This window comes from Urocitellus parryii, chromosome 4 (genome assembly GCF_045843805.1).
Source record: "Urocitellus parryii isolate mUroPar1 chromosome 4, mUroPar1.hap1, whole genome shotgun sequence".
In the NCBI taxonomy this organism is placed as follows: Eukaryota; Metazoa; Chordata; class Mammalia; order Rodentia; family Sciuridae; genus Urocitellus; species Urocitellus parryii.
In genome coordinates this window covers 95,662,735-95,679,594 of record NC_135534.1, presented here as the reverse complement: position 1 = coordinate 95,679,594, position 16,860 = coordinate 95,662,735, and the positions used below count along the sequence as shown (strand labels likewise).

At 33.6% G+C, this 16,860-nt stretch overlaps 1 protein-coding gene across 1 annotated transcript in view; it reads right to left on the bottom strand.

The window, feature by feature from the left end:
• Cul5 (cullin 5) overlaps positions 1-16,860 on the bottom strand; it is an 81,597-nt gene that overhangs the window by 9,808 nt on the left and 54,929 nt on the right. Inside the window, exons 9-13 of the mRNA XM_026399027.2 lie at positions 16,031-16,161; positions 15,505-15,612; positions 11,135-11,199; positions 3,673-3,805; positions 3,049-3,180 (exon numbers count right to left, since the gene is read on the bottom strand). Of these exons, the coding sequence (XP_026254812.1) occupies positions 3,049-3,180; positions 3,673-3,805; positions 11,135-11,199; positions 15,505-15,612; positions 16,031-16,161 (569 nt within the window). The remainder of the gene's footprint in view (positions 1-3,048; positions 3,181-3,672; positions 3,806-11,134; positions 11,200-15,504; positions 15,613-16,030; positions 16,162-16,860) is intronic.

Genomic DNA, 16,860 nt, shown 5'->3' with positions numbered 1-16,860 from the left:
CTTGACTCTTAGAAAAAAATAGGATAGTGAGGGTAGTCCTTGCTTTATACAACTTCAGTCTTCACAAATTTTACAGAATAGTTTTACCATCAGTTCTAAACAACATAGCTCAACCTCAGTTGCTACTATATAATAAATGTACTTGCATAAAGTATAAAACTTCACTTCTAATTCCTCAATCCATAAGTTATGACAAAAATAACAGAAGCACAGGCCTGGGTGTGTAGCTCAGTGGTAGAGAGCTCACCTAGCATATTCATGGCCCTGGGCTTGATCTCCAGCACTCAAAATACAAACAAACAAAACTTAGCAGAAACATAACATCAGCTAACAAACACAATACTTTATTAAAAATCTATCAGTCATTTGTTTATTCAGTTCACCCAGTAGAGAGCAAAGTGTATTGTTTTTGCTGGCATCCTTGCATTATAGTGATAAAACCACATATTTTACATAAATGGGTAATCAAAAGGCACTTGGCCAACAAAGATGATAAAAATACATTAGAAAATTAACAAGTAATAATGTTGCTGGGTGCAGTGGCAAATGCCTGTAATTCCAGGGAGGGTGACAGAGGAGGATGGAAAGTTCTAGGCTAGTTTTGGCAACATAGTCTCAAAATAAGATAGCAAAAAGACCTCTAGCTCAGAGGTACAGTGTTTCTTCAATCCCCAGTACTGCCAAAAAAAAAAAAAAAAAAAAAAGTAATAATGTTGGAAGTGAAAAAAAAAAAGAACAGAGTTGTAGAACAAAACTGACTGTGGAACTATGGTTGTAATGTTAATAATGCCAATGCTGAACATTCATTATATACAGAGGTATAAAAACTTAGTGAAACAAAGTTGTTGACATAAATGAGGAAAGTGGTAAGTTACATGCTAGAAATGGATCCAAACTTAAATGGGTATGCCAGCTCTTCAAGGCACAGAAAAGATGTTTATTGTACTGGAAGAAAGTAAGCAACTGCTATTAAACTATCTTCATTTTAATGATAGCTTTATTGAGACACATAAATCACCTCCCATAAGATTCATACTTTTAAAATGTAGCAGATTTTAGTATATTTATAGAGTTGAGCAACCATTACCTCAAATTTTAAGAACATTTAATTACTCTAAAAACAGGCCCCATGTTTATTTAGAGTCACTTCTCATTTCTACTTCTGGCCCCAATTTCTGCAAACCACTGAAAGTACTTTTTTTGTCTTTTTAGATTTGCCTACCCTCACATCTCATTTTACTGGAATCATATGACATATGGTTTGTGACTGGCCTCTTTCACTTCAGCATTATAATATTTTCTAAGTACATCCAAATTCTAGCATGTGTCAGTACTTCATTTCTTTTATTGAAAAGTCATATTCCACTGTTTGAGTAAACAACATTTTGTTCCTTCCTCAGCTTATTAACATTTGTCATTATTTCTAAATAATATTATAAGGAACATCCATATACAAAAATTTACATGGATATGTGTGTATGTTCTCATATCTATTGAGTAGAATTACCTAACAGTGAAATTGCTTCATCAAGTCTGTTTAACTTTTTGAGGAACTATCAAACAGTTTTCCAAAGTGGCTGCCCCATTTTAAATCCCACCAGCAACTTACCAGAGTTCTAATTTCTCTTCTTTTTCCTCAACATTTGTTATCATCTCTATTTTTTATTTTAGCTATTATAGTAGGGATAAAGTGATATATTCAGTGATTTTGATTAGCACTTCACTAATGGTTACTAATGCTGAGCATGTTTGTGTGCACTATTGTCCATTTATTTATCTTCTATAAAGCAATGTCTATTCATAATCCCAGATACTTGGGATGCTAAGTCTGGAAATAGCCAAATTTGAGGCCAGCAAATGCCCTTGAGTTCGATCCCCTATGCTGAGAAAAAAGAAACAAAGGTCTATTCAAATTCTTTGCCCATTTTTAATTGGGTTATTTGACATTTTGTTGTTATATTCTAAGAGTGCTTAAAATATTCTAGATACAGTATCAAGAGATAAATTATAAATATTTTCCTAATTACACTTGGTGAATTTTTTTTTTTTAAAGAGAGAGTGAGAGACAGTGAGAGAGAGGGAGAGAGAGAGAGATTTTAATATTTATTTTTTAGTATTTGGCAGACACAAGATCTTTGTTTGTATGTGGTGCTGAGGATCGAACCCGGGCCGCACGCATGCCAGCCGAGCGCGCTACCGCTTGAGCCACATCCCCAGCCCCACTTGATGAATTTTTAAAATAACTTTATTTTGTTTATTTAGGTTTTTTTTTTTTTTTTTAAATGTGGTGCTGGGGATCGAACTCAGTACCTCACATGTGCGAGGCAAGTGTTCTACCACTGAGCCACAACTCCAGCCCTGATAAGCTTTTTACAAAGAAAACAAATACTTCAATATAAAAAGTTTCTTGTGTTTTAAATTGGTGTACTAAACACATACTAGTTTTGCTATTTTTTCATCTTCCTATGACAATAAGAGTTTTGACAAAAAATTTTTAAAAGTCACAGAACAATCATTATTTTTCCATCTATGCACTTTCACTTGGTATGTTGCTATTTATTTATAAACAGCTCTATAATTAAACATTTAGCATTAAAAATACCTTAAAAATGAAATAATCTACTGGGTGTGGTGGTACATGCCTGTGGTCCCAGCTACTCTGGAAGCTGAAGCAGGAGGATTACATGTTCAAAGCCCTGTCTCAAAATAAAAAAAGGCTGGGGAGGTAGCTCTATGGTAGAGCCCTTGCACAGCATGCACAAAGCTTGGGGTTTAATCCCAGGTATCACAAAGAAAGAAATTATTTGTCCTGTGGTCTATTTAATAAGGTAATTTTTAGCAAGAGTGTATACAAAAGGGAATAAAACAGTAGAAACAAAGGTGCTTTACTAACTTCATTAAGAAAATGTACTTTAGTAGGTATCACTTTATTTTACAAGATATTCTGTTCTTACTAAAAGATCACTATTTCTTTAACATTACCAATATCACCATAGATATGAACCATGTGCGATATTAAAAACCAAATATTTTTAAAAATTTACTTACTCTTAGCCACTCTACCATATTTTCTTCAATTTCACTATCGGCAGAGATGTCTAATATGAGTCGTCGTGTCAAGTGAGCTTTGTGATACCTCATAAAAACATCTTTGTTTTGTACGTATTTAAGTACCAAGAGCTGCACAGAAAGCAAAGATACTTTCAATTCTTATATATTCTTAGCCATCTGTCTCATTTAGGCCTTTCCATATCCCCTAAATGTCAAAATTCTGAAATCTATATAAGCACACAAAAATAGAAGCCTACTAAATTATTTCTCTGAAAAATCAGTTCTGATATACGTCACTGATTTAAAAGTCAGCAAATTTGAAACTAACAAAATAACTTCTTAGTCTTAAGAAATACCAGTTTTTTCAGACTTTACATAAAATGCAACAATATTTCTTCACATGAAAAATCAATGGTTCTTTCCCAATTTTCTTTTCTACTTATCTTTACCCTTCCCTTTTTTTTTTTTTTTTTTTGAGACACTAGTCATCTCTGTGATCCTTTTTATCTATACTTGTCCTCTAGCTTCACTTCTTTGCTCCCTGGCTTATTACAATTATGCTACACAGATAATAAAAGAATGAAAGCAACTAACTATCAGAAATAGAAAAAATTTATATACCACTTCTTTAAGCTTTGCTTCAATCTCTTCAGAAGTTAGTTTTTTGCTTAATGGCGTTTTTCTTAGCAACATGTCACAGTAATTGGCAAGCAACTCAGGGCATTTTGATTCTGGTTGAGTTTTCAATCCCACTCTGAAAAACAAAAGCAGATGATGAAAAATGATTAATATTTGCAAAGTTTTTTTTCTAAAGCCAATTTTTTCAGAAACTAACTTTTTATGTCGAACAGCAAAATTCTTATGTGCAATAATCTAGGGATCAGGATTGGGGCTAAGGTGAGCAAGATATCTAGAGTGCATAATTTAAGGAGGCATTCACTCTTGGGGTCCTGTAAATGCCACCCAACTCCTACAGGACCCTGAGAACAAGAAATTCCTTAAATTTTACCCTCTCAGTACCTGTTTGTCTAACCCTAATTTGGGCTTGCAATGATCTTTATTTAGATACTTTTATTTATATAGATACAAAGATTTATTCATATATCTGCTAAAATAGGAAAAACCATGTAAGTTCTTGGATAATAATAACCTAACAAATTTTTTCATTATTAATGTTAAGATAAATCCATTACTTTCCTTTTTGAAATATATCTATATTCTGTAGTGATGTGATAACTACCAATAACCATTTTAAATATTTGCCAAGTTTTTTTCTAAAGCCAAATTTCTCCTAAACAATGAAAAATTTATATGTATATTTCCCTTTTCTGAGGAAATTTGAAAACCAGTATCATACTTTCATGCTTGAAGTCTTGCATTTATTCTTTTTTAAAAAATATTTATTTGTAGATAAACACACAGTATCTTTACTTATTTTTATGTGGTACTGAGGCTCAAACCCAGTGCCTTACACATGTGAGGCAAGCACTTTAACACTGAGCTACAGCCCCAGCCTTGCATTTATTCTTTATGTTTTTGAGACAGAGTCTCACTATGATGCTTTAGGCCTCATTAAATTACTGATGCTGGCCTTGAACTTGGCAATCCTTCCACCTCAGTCTCCTGAGTCGCTGGAATTACAGGAGTGCACCACCATACTTGGCTAGACCTAAACCAAAAAAATCTTAGAAATGTAAAGATGAATCTTCATAAACCTGGATTTAGGAATGAACTCTTAGATATGAAAGCATAAGCAAAAGCAACAAAAAAAATTGTACAGTAGAAAATAGAATTTCATTGAAAGCTTTTGTACAACAGGCTGATGGTGTAGAGCTCAGCAGATTATTTGCCCACCATGAGAAAAGGAAGCACAGAGAAAAGGAAGAAGAAAGAAAAGCTTTTGTGCAGGAAAAGACAATTAACTATAGAATCCAAGAAAATATTTGCAAATTATCTATCAGATAAGGATTTGATGCCAAAATACCTACAAGCACATAAAAAGATGCTTAAAATCATTAGTTGGTATTAGGGAAATGCAATTCTAACCACCAGACTCCTTATACATTACTGATAGGAATGTAAAACAGTTCAGTCACTATGAAAAACAGTATGGCAGTTCCTCAAAAAGTTAAATATAGAATTCCCATATGAACTCATTAATTCCACTCAGAGATATATACCCAACAGAAGTATTCAAGAAGTGCATGCACACGATACTCATGTTTCTAAGCAACATTACTCAAAATTCACAGAAGGGGAAAACACCCCAAATATCCATGGGATAGGAGGTAAAAAAATTTGTGGTCTAAACCATGTTAAAAACATACCACAATATTATTTAGTTAAACAAGGGAATGAAGTACCAATACATGTTTGGAGGGAGAGCTCTTGAAAACAGTGATACGGGGCTGGGATGTGGCTCAGCGGTAGAGCGCTTGCCTAGCATGCTCGGGACCCTGGGTTCGATCCTCAGCACCGCATAAAAATAAGTGAATGAAATAAAGGTACTGGGTCCAACTACAACTAAAAAAAATAAATATTAAAAAAACAAATGATAAATGAAAGAAGCTAGACACAAGGTCACATATTGTGTAACTTCATTTACACAAAATATCCATAGAGACAGAATGCAGATCAGTGGTTGCCAGGGGCTGGTATGACGGCAGAATGCAAGAAATTGCTCTGGAAAGTGTTTTACTTGAGAGTGTTAGAAATATTTTGGAACTAAATAGAGATGATGCTTGTACAATATTGTGATTGTACTAAATGCCAGAAAATTGTTCAGTTTAAAACTTAAAATGTCTATTTTTAACTTGTTTAAAGTTGCTTCAATAAATTTTTTTTTTTTTAAAGAGAGAGTGAGAGAGGAGAGGAGAGGAGAGAGAGAGAGAGAGAGAGAGAGAGAGAGAGAGAGAGAGAGAGAGAGAGAGAATTTTTAATATTTATTTTTTAGTTCTCGGTAGACACAACATCTTTGTTGGTATGTGGTGCTGAGGATCGAACCCGGGCCGCACGCATGCCAGGCGAGCGCGCTACCGCTGAGCCACATCTCCAGCCCCTTCAATAAATTTTTAAAAAGAACAAGGAAAAAGTTCAACTTGAGAATGAGCAGAAAACTTGCATTATACCAATCTTCCTCCAGAAAGCAATTATAAATTCTGGAGATTTTTTTCCCCAATAAACAACTGCCATGAAGACAGTGAATAGTGATCCACTATAGGTAAATCTCTAAATAAAGTTACACTTTAAAGAAAGTAATGGTACTGGTTAAATTTCCAAAAAGTAGATAGTTTTGCTTAGAGGCAATCCTATCAATGCCACCTGCAGGGAAGCTAAAATTCAGATTGAAATCTTCACTTTCTGGCTGAACAATCAGGACAGTTCAAACAAACTAACAGGAACCATTCTGTGCAACATATCATTACACATTCAGGATAAAATCCAACACTACCAAAGATGCAAAGATACATGGAAATGTTATGTATATATAAGAAAGGCAGTCAGTCAACAGAAATCTAAGATAATTTGAAAATCCAAATATAGGGCCATCAATTGTAATCCACTGAACAAAATAGGAAATAAGTCCCTACTGATATGATAAATCACTGTACAAATGAAAAATCTGATGAGGAATGGAATCTTTTATTTTGGTTTGTATATTTTTTTTATTTGTTCTAGTTAGTCATATATGACAGGAGAATGTATTTTGACGCATCATACATAAATGGAGTATAATTTCTCATTCTTCTGGTTGTTTATGATGTAGAGTTATACAGGTTGTGTAATCATATATGCACATAGGGTAATAATGTCCAATTCATTAATGCTACCATCATTCCTATATCCATTGCTCCTCCCTGCCCTTCAGTCCCCTCTGTCTAATCCATAGCACCTCTAAGGAATGGAATCTTTACATAGTTTTAAAGTACTACCCAAAAATATAAAGAGAAAAAAGAGTACCTTTGCAGCAGGGAGATCCAGTACATATCAACTTAATGAAATGACCAAAGTAAAGTCTAGTAGTAGAGTAAAACAAATCATGTTCCTTCAGATAAGAACAAAGTTTCACTTTTTCTTTTTTCTTTTTTTTTTTGGTATTAGAGATTTAACCCAGGGATGCTTTACCACTGAGTCACATCCCCACAATCCCAGCTTTTTAAACTTTGAAACAGGGTCTCACTAAGTTGCTTAGGGCCTTGTAAGTTGCTGAGGCTGGACTCAAACTTGAGATCCTCTTGCCTTGGCCTTCTGAGTCTCTGGGATTACAGAGATGCACTACCATGCCTGGCACAAAATTTTACTTCTGCCAAAGATGCAAACCTGAATCTCATTTATAAGAACCATCAGATTAACACGACCTAAGGAACACTATAAAAAACTGGCCTGTATTCTTCAAAAGGACAAGGTTACAAGAGTCAAAGAAAGAGCTGGTTTCTGACCAAGAAAGATCAAAGAAATATGACAACATAAAAACAACACATAATTCTGTATTGAATATCTTTGCTGGAAAAACATATATGGTCAATTCATAAAATTTAAATGGGTCTGACAATTACACTGCAGTATGTATCATAATTTCCTGATTCTGGAAGTTGTTTTGTGATTATGTTTATACTAATATACTGAATGATAAACAATTTACTCTCAAATGATTCTAGAAACAGTATTTTCAGTATTTGCTATGAGAAACAGATAATAAGGGCACAGTAGTTATGACTTTATGCATATATACACATTTGACAACTAGGAAGAAATGAGTAAATTCCTGAAAATCTAACTTAACCAAATAACTAGATTAGCTGCAAAATATGAAGACCTTTTATCTACTAAAGAAATTGAACTCATAGTAAAAAAAACTTGCCACTAGAAAACTTCAGGCCCAAATGGTTTTACTTACGAATTCTACCAGACATTTAAGGAGAAGTAATACCAATTACAATTACACTAACTCTTCCAGAACATACAGGAGAGAGTAACTTCCAATCCTTATGAGGCCAACATAATGATACCAGATATTACAAACATTATTAAAAAGTAAACCATAAAAGCTACAAAGACCAGAAAGAAAGGCAAATCCTTCATGAATTGGGAATGAATTGGGGTGGGGGGAGAAAAAAATTATACCACCTAGATTCAAGATTTACTATAGAACTATACTAATCATGATTATGTGATAATAGCCTAAAGAACCCAAATAAATCACTGAAACTGAACAGAAAGCCCAGAAATGGATGACCATTTTAAAGTCACCTAAGGTTTTTATGGAAAGGTAATGTATTGGGGAATGGAAAGTCTTTTCAATAAATGGTTCTGAGGCCACTTACTAACCATATGGTAAACAAAAAGTAAACAAAAGAAATTTAATCTCTAACTTACAACATACACAACCATTAATTTAAGATAGATCTTAGATGTAACTGTAAAAGCTAAATTATAAAGTTCCTAGAAGAACACAAAGAACATCTTCATGTCCTAAGGTTGAAGCAGAAAAAGATTTCCAAGATACAGAAAGCAACAAGAAAAAAAAAAAAAAAGAAACACACACACACACACACACAATTGCTTAACATCAGTAACATGAGGGAGAGGGGTATCAAAACTATAATGAGGGCTGGGGCTGTAGCTCATTGGTCGAGCACCTACCTCACATGTGTAAGGCACTGGGTTGGATCCTCAGCACCACATAAAAATAAATATTGTGTCCAACTACATCTAAAAACAAAATTTTAAAAATGTAAAAAAAAAAATGTGTAATGAGATACAACTACATACATCTGGAATGACTAAGATTAAAATGACATTACCAAAACACTGATGAGAATGAGGATCAAATGGCACTTTCACACTTTGTTGGTGAAAGTGTAAAAGAGTACAATCTCTTTGGAAAACAAACTGTTACATTAAAAAATGGAAAAATCTCGTAGACAATGCTGAATGAAAGAAGTTTTATATACAAAAAGCACATATTGTATGATTTCATTTATATGAAGTCTTATATCAGACAAAACCTATCTATACTGAAATAATTAGACCAACAGCTGCCTCTGAGAGGAAGTAGGGTGAAACTTACAGGGAATAGATATGAGGCAATGATCTAAGATGATGGAGATACTGTATACCTTAATAGGAGTATGCATTTGTTAAATTTGGCCCAATTATACACTTAAGATGTATGCAAATGTCTATGTAAATTTTACCTCAAAACAAATATCAAATTTAATTAATGAGTTCATGCTAATGTGTTCAAGGAGTAAGATTATCAATGTATGAAGTTGACTGATGGATGTATGTAGGGAGATATATATTTGGTAAAGCAATTATAGTAACTTTACTCCGAGTTTGAATCTTTCACCAAAAAACACTTGAGTATAGGAGAGTAAGGAAAATCTATATAATCACACATAGTTATCACAAAGATGTAGTATAATGTTTCATATATTTCATAATTGCTAAAAGAGAATGTGACCTACTATCATAGAACAAATGACTCAGATATCTTCGGTTGTTTTTTGGTTTGTTTTGGTACTGGGGATTGAACCCAGGGGCACTTTATCATGGAGTCATATCACCAGCCCTTTTTTTATCTTTTGAGACAGGGCCTTACTAAGTTGCTGAGGCTGCCCTCAAACATGATCCTCCTGCCTCTCAGCCTTTCAGATTGTTGTGATTACAGGTGTGTACCACTGCACCTGGCTCAGATGTCTTCTACTGTAATACTATTCAACCTATGTAGATCAAAAAAGGAAAAAATGAAAAGATTAAAGTAAAAAACTCCAATTACTTTTCCTTAAAAAAATGTTATTTTTCAGGGTTGTAGTTGTGGCTCAGTGGTAGAGTGCTTGCCTAGCATGTAAGGCACTGGGTTCAATCCTCAGCACTACATAAAAATACATAAAATAAAGATATTGTGTCCGTCTACAACTAAAATAAAAAATAAAAATAAAAAATGGTACTTTTCAAATATTTTGGCATTATATATACATTTTCTTTAAAATAGTAATTAGCAACTAGAAAGTGTATCAAAAATTTTTAACCTTTATTGCAACTTAGTACTATACTCTGAAGGGACTATAACTAGTTCATGGAATAATATTTCATAAATTTCAATTCTCAGATGTTCTGAAATTATACATAGCATATGTAAATTCATCTTACCAAAGTGTGTGTGTGTGTGTGTGTGTGTGTGTCTGTGTGTCTGTGTGCGCACTCGCATGTTCTGGGGATCAAATCCAGACAGAGCCTCATGCATAGCAGGCAAGTGCTCTATCAAAGAGATCAAATTTTAAAAATGATAATACAACCTACAGTAAAATTATTTTCTGGGTGAGAGAGGAAAGGAGGAAGCATGGGGGTAGGAAAGATGGTAGAATGACTTGGACACCATTACCCTCATATAAAGACTCGAATGGTATGAATATATTCTGTATACAACCAGAGATATGAAAAAATATGTTCTATATATGTACTATTAATCATAATGCATTCTGCTGTCATATATAATAAATTAAAATAAATTAAAAAATGACTTCCCTTTTAATTTTTATTTATTTTATTTGGTACCAGGGATTGAATCCAGGGGCGCTTAACCACTGAGCCATATCCCCAACCCTTTTATTTTCAGACAGGGTCTTACTAAGTTGCTTAATGTTGCTAAGCCAGTCTTAGCTTTGAACTGGCAATTCACCTGCTTCAGCCTCCTGAGTTGCTGGGATTATAGTCATGTACCATCATGCCTGGCTTGATTTCCCTTTTTATATCATTATAGTGAATCCTCATTTTCTGGACTTTCCATGTAATAGAATACCTTTAGTGACTAACAAAGGGAAAATAATCAAGTAGAGATTCTAAAAGATTAGGAACAACATTTTCTACTTCAAAAGATAAAGACAATATATTTTGTCATAAAAGAAGAATAAAAAAAATATAAATTGAAGAGTTTTAATAACCAAGGACATCAAGAATCCTAAGAGAAACAACAATAAAAACAAACCTAATAGGGAAGTAGAGTACTCTGCTGACCTAGTAACAAGTAATACAGTCCAAGCAATTTAAATATTTTTAAATATGGTTTTTAAAGGCTTACCCTTTTTGCTTCAAAGGTAATTCAAGTTTAAATATAGTAGCATCATTTACAACTGCTTTATACGCCTGCAAAAAATAATTTGAAATGGAATATGAGCATTATTTTGAAGATCTGAGTAAACAGATAAATCAATACACTATTAAAAACATAAAAATACAAGTCAGGTGGTTTTTGTCATTTTTTTGTTGTGGTGCTGAGGAAAGAATAGAAGGACTCACAGATCTACATCCTCAGCCCATTTTTTTTTGTTATTTTAGTTCGGCTTTTTTTGTGGTAGTTGGGATTGAATCCAGGGCCTCTCCCATGCAAAGCAAGCACTCTACCTCTGAACTACACCCCAGCCCCAGCCCAGTTTTTACATTTAATGGTATGTCTGGTCTCAGAGAATATGTTTTCATAGACTTTGTTCAAAACTGAAATGCACTCTGGCATGCTATAACTGTGAATATTCTCAAGTGAGGTATTAAAGCTGCCTGACAAATAATTCACTGTTTTCTCTCATCCTTCTAGACGGTTTTGTACCATTTCCTTTCTCTTCAAACCTCCAATGGTTTCTTCTTCATGAACGCTCTCAACAAATAATGTAGCTTTCTATTTTACTGATAAAACTTAATCAGAATTTCCTCTTTTTACTCGTTAATTTTTCCCTTTCCATTGTTCCTCTAGTCTTAGCATATTGCATATTGTTATGCTCAACTCCTATACAATTATTAAATTACCATCTCTAATTTCTTTCTGGCTTTTTGTACCAGGGATTGAACCCATAGGTGCTTTAACACTGAGCCATATCCCAGCCCTGTTTTTTTTTTTTTTTTTTTTTTTTTTTTTGAGACAGGGTCTAAGTTCCTGAGAACTTAGGACCTCTCTAAGTTGCTATGGCTGACTCTGAACTTGTGATCCTCCTGCCTCAGAAGCTGAGCTGCTGGGATTACAAGTATATGCCACCACACGAGGCTTTCTTTTCTGCATTCTTATTGAAAACCACTAATCAGGCTTTCAGACTACCAGTCCACCCAACTACTCTTGTAAAAGTCACTCACAACCTCAATGTTGATAAAGACAATAATTAACAATTTCCATTAATTCTACCTATCAGTAGCATTTTAAAATAGCATGTTACACTTTTTTTTTCCCCCCCTGTTTTCAAGCACACTACACTCTCCTGGTCATTCTCCTTCCTCCTGCATAAATGATGGTTCTTCATTTTTCTAACAACTAAATATCAGAATGCCATATTCTCTTTTCAATCTTCACTCATTACTTTGGTGACTGTAGGCAGTATTAATGATTTAAAAATCGCCTACATATTGGAGCTGCAAAAAATTATTTTTCCATTTCTGCTCTCTCCCTTAAACTCAAAATTTCCACATGGATGCTTAACAGACATTTCAAAGTTAATTTGTTCAAAATTGACTGTCTGATTTCTCTGCAACTATATCCCCAAAACTTATTTCTCCGAAAGTCTTACCCATCATATTATGTTATTTTAAATATTCAGATTAATGAATCTGAATGCCATGCTTTAATGGTCTCTATCACCTTACACATTTAATTCATTAGCAAGTCCTGTAGAGTCTTTTATCATAATATGATCTTAATCCCAGTGATCCCTTCTCTGGGAATATACTCAAAGGAAATAAAATCACTACTTTATTATTTTTTTACATCACCACTTTATAAAGATATCTGCACTCCTTTGTTATTTGTAGCATTATTCATAGTTGCCAAGAGATAAAAACAACCAACCTAAGTGTCCACTGACGGATAAATGGATAAAGAAACTATAGTACATATATAAAATGGAATATTATTCAGCCCTAAAAAGAGTGACATCTTGTCATTTGCTACAACATGAACAAACCTGGAAAATATATGCTAAGTAAAATAAGCCAGACAGAGAAAAAAATCTTGCATGATCTTACGTATATGTAGAATAAAAGTAAATTAAAAAATACAAAGGTACAGAACAAACAATGGTTATCAGAGATGGGAATGGGGAGTAGAGCAGGGAGGAAATGGGGAAATGCAGGTTACAGAATACAAAGCAGTGGATATACAGGATAAACAAGTTGAGAGACCTAACAATGTACAACATAAGGATTACAACTAATAACATATTACTACTGTACATAGGACTCATGCTAATGAATTCATTTTAGCTGCCTTTGCTACTTAAATATTAAAACAAAACATGTGACACAGTGGATGTTAACTGAACTTCACTCAGCAACTTTTTACTGTCTATATGTAGTCCACAATGTCATGTTTAAACTTAAATATATACAACTAAAAAATGAGAGGAAGGAAGGTGGGGAGGGAGGAAAGGAGGGAGAAAAGGAGGAGGAGGGAAGAAAAGAGACATTAAATTTGAGAACTCAATAGGGTGTTAGAATTAGTTAGGAAGACGACAATGGCCTGGCATAACATCAGTGTGGACAGAGATTAGCACTCTAAGAACATGATTTAAAGACATAGAGTTCATGCGTTTGGGGGGTGGGGGTCAGCCAAAGCATCTCTGAGAAGTCACTTTTAGAGGCCATTGTCCCTTTTATCGTTAAGTCCCAAGCCACACAGCTAGTGAAACAAATTTTGCCAATCCTCTTTGACATTCCCAGACTTTTTCCCACTGTTCATATTTGTATCTGTATCTTAAAGGTGTTTTTTCTAAAACTGGAAATATGTGCAGCATGTGCAGATAGCAAGTTAGAAAATGCCAGAGAATCAACACTTTCTGGGTGGGGTAATTTGAACAGTTTTTAAAAACTTTCACAAAGTTTCCCTGCAGGATTAAGCTATAGTAGCTCATTGTAGATATGACAAAAAAGAAAAAATTTGACAAAAAAATGACAAAAAAGAAAAAATTTTGTTGGCTACAGTTCCTTCTATCATCTTCTCTGTTTTCACCTGTGCTCCCTCAATTTTCCAAATAAATTACTTGCATTAAAAAAAATTTTTAACCACTTTTGACCACCTCTCCATCACTGTAAGTCTCCAACATCATTTATTTGATTATCTCATGTTCTTGCTGCTTCTCTTGACTTTCTTCACTTTTTAAAAAATTTCCCCAGTAGTCCTGTTAATATGTAAGTCAGGTCCTATGATTCTCTTCAAAATCTTTCAATGACTTCCCATCCTACTCACAGTAAAAACCAAACTCCTTACAAGATCTGGGATCCTGTGTGACTTCATTTCCTACTATTCTCGCCTTCACTCCCATCTACTCTGGCCACAATGACTTCTTCTGCTGTTCCTGGATTATGACAGGTTATTTTCCTGCTTAAAGCCCTTGCATCTGCTGTTTAATCTGGCTGCAACACTCGCCCCTTGGTCAGTCCCATAAACTTATTCCTTTCAGTCTCAATTTAAAGCTCACCACAAAAGCCTCTGTAGAGTACTTAAGACTTTAAACCACCTTATCACCTTCACATTCCATTAATTATTTCCCTAATTATGTTCTTAATTATCTAAAACAAACAAAAAGAGTGAGGAAAAAAGTCAACTAGAGAAAGCTAATTGTCCTTTCAGAGTCACAGGAAAAAAGTCAAATTTGGAAAGTAATAAAAGGTAGTTGAAGAGGGGACAAAACTAATGGCAATTTTTCATGATAGGTTTATGACATTTAAAAAGTGTTCTCAGGACAATATGATGTTTCATTATCTTTGCCCCACACTAGTGAGGATGGGAAAAGATGGTTCATTATGCAAATTCTTCCCTGGGAAGCAAAGACAAACGTGACATTACTCTGGAAGGAGTCTTAAAAGAGGACAAAGAATGGAAGAATCAACTCTGCATGTAATGAGCTGGAGAGAGGTGGGGTACAACAAGGAAGTTCCAGATGAAGTATACATTGAATTAAGTCTTTGGAAAGATGAATAGGAATTCAATAATCAGCAATATTCAAAAACAGGACAACATTCCTGGGAAAAATGAAGAAGAGAATAATTTTTAAGCTAAGTTCTTGTTCAGAAGGATATCCAATGCTTACAAAAAATTACCAAACCAAATATAATACACTATGTTCACTAAAGAAAAAAATAGAGTTGCTAGGTTTTTAGTTTGAGGTTTAATAGCATGATAATTAATGCTTATTAAAAAGAAGTTATGCCAGGCACAGTGGTGCATGCCTATAATCCCTCAGCTCGGGAGGCTGAAGATCGTAAGTTCAAAGCCAGCCTTAACAACTTAGTGAGGTCCTGAGCAACTTAAATAAAATAAAAAATGTTTTTAAAAAAGGGGTCTGGGATGTGGTTCAGTGGTTAATTATCCCTGGGTTTAATCCCTGGTAACAAAAAGCAAAGCAAAACAAAACAAAGCAGTAATTACAACAGAAGCACTTTTAATATAAAATGTCAATATACAGAAATGGATACCTTATCTCTTGCAGTAAGAAATCGTGGATCATCCTGAAAAGCTTCTTTGACAAGTTTACTAAATCTATTGAATAGTGTAAGCAACTGTTCAACATATTTCTCAGAGTCCTGAAAAAAAAAATGTTTTACATTTAATTGAGTTTAATAATGGATTCACTGTGACATTTTTGTACATGCATATATTGTACATTGTTCATGTCCCTCTATCCTAATTATGTTATCCTAATTACTCTCTCCCCAACTTCTTTCTATTCCCAATTTTTCTAGTCTTTTCCCAGTCCTTAAGTCTCCTTTCTACTTTCTGGCCTTCTTTTTAAAATTGAGTTTTAAAAGGAAAATAATTATACAAAAATGAGAAAATATAATTTTAATATAAGACTATAGTCTTAAAACTATTTTTTTCTTAAAAATAAAAGGTGTTCCAATATTACTATTTTGCCATTTCAATTATTATTTTAAATACTTGATCCTGCATTTAAAAAATAATCTTGATATACTTCTATCATTGCCATTGGAGAAAACTTACAGTAGTAATAGTTTCAGCAGCTGCTACCATATCTGCCAATCCAGCACTAATGATATGTTCTTCCAAATCTTTCAACATTGGCTCTATCCCATTAGGAACTTTGTCCATCAATGAAAACATTAAATGTAACTCTGAAAGGACAGAACATACTCATATAATTATTTTATTCACTAGAATAAATTTTCTCTCTGATTTACATTATGAAATACCTGTGGTAATAAGAATTTGGAGAGATATTAGTTAGAAGTTTATAAAGGTAATAGTATTGTGTGAGTACAATTAGTTAGGAGTTGTAATTATAACTCCCTGATCTATCTTCTCAGTTTGACAAAAAGTATTTTTAAAAAATATAATTAAACATTATTACCCTATGTACATATATAACTATATGACTGGTGTGATTCTACACCATGTACAACCAGAAGAATGAGAAATTATACTCCATTATATATGATGTATTAAAGTGCATTCTACTGTCATGTATAAATAATTAAAACAAATTAAAAAATATCTAATTAAAAGTGATCACAAACTGTAAAACCCAATTCCATTTGATCTCCCATGACAATTTTTTTTTTTTTTGGTGGTGGTGCTGGGGATTGAACTCAGGGCCTCACACATGCTAGGCAAGCACTTTACCACTGAGCCACATCCCCAACCTGAGATAAAATATTTTTTATTTTAGAAAGCATAAAAGTACTGAAGTTTAGACAGAAGACTAGTACATTTCATAAAGTAATTGTAATATTACATATATAGCCATATAATTAAAGGGTTAAAAAATTACAAGTAGTAAAAATTATAAAAGAAATATGGTAGAGATAATATAA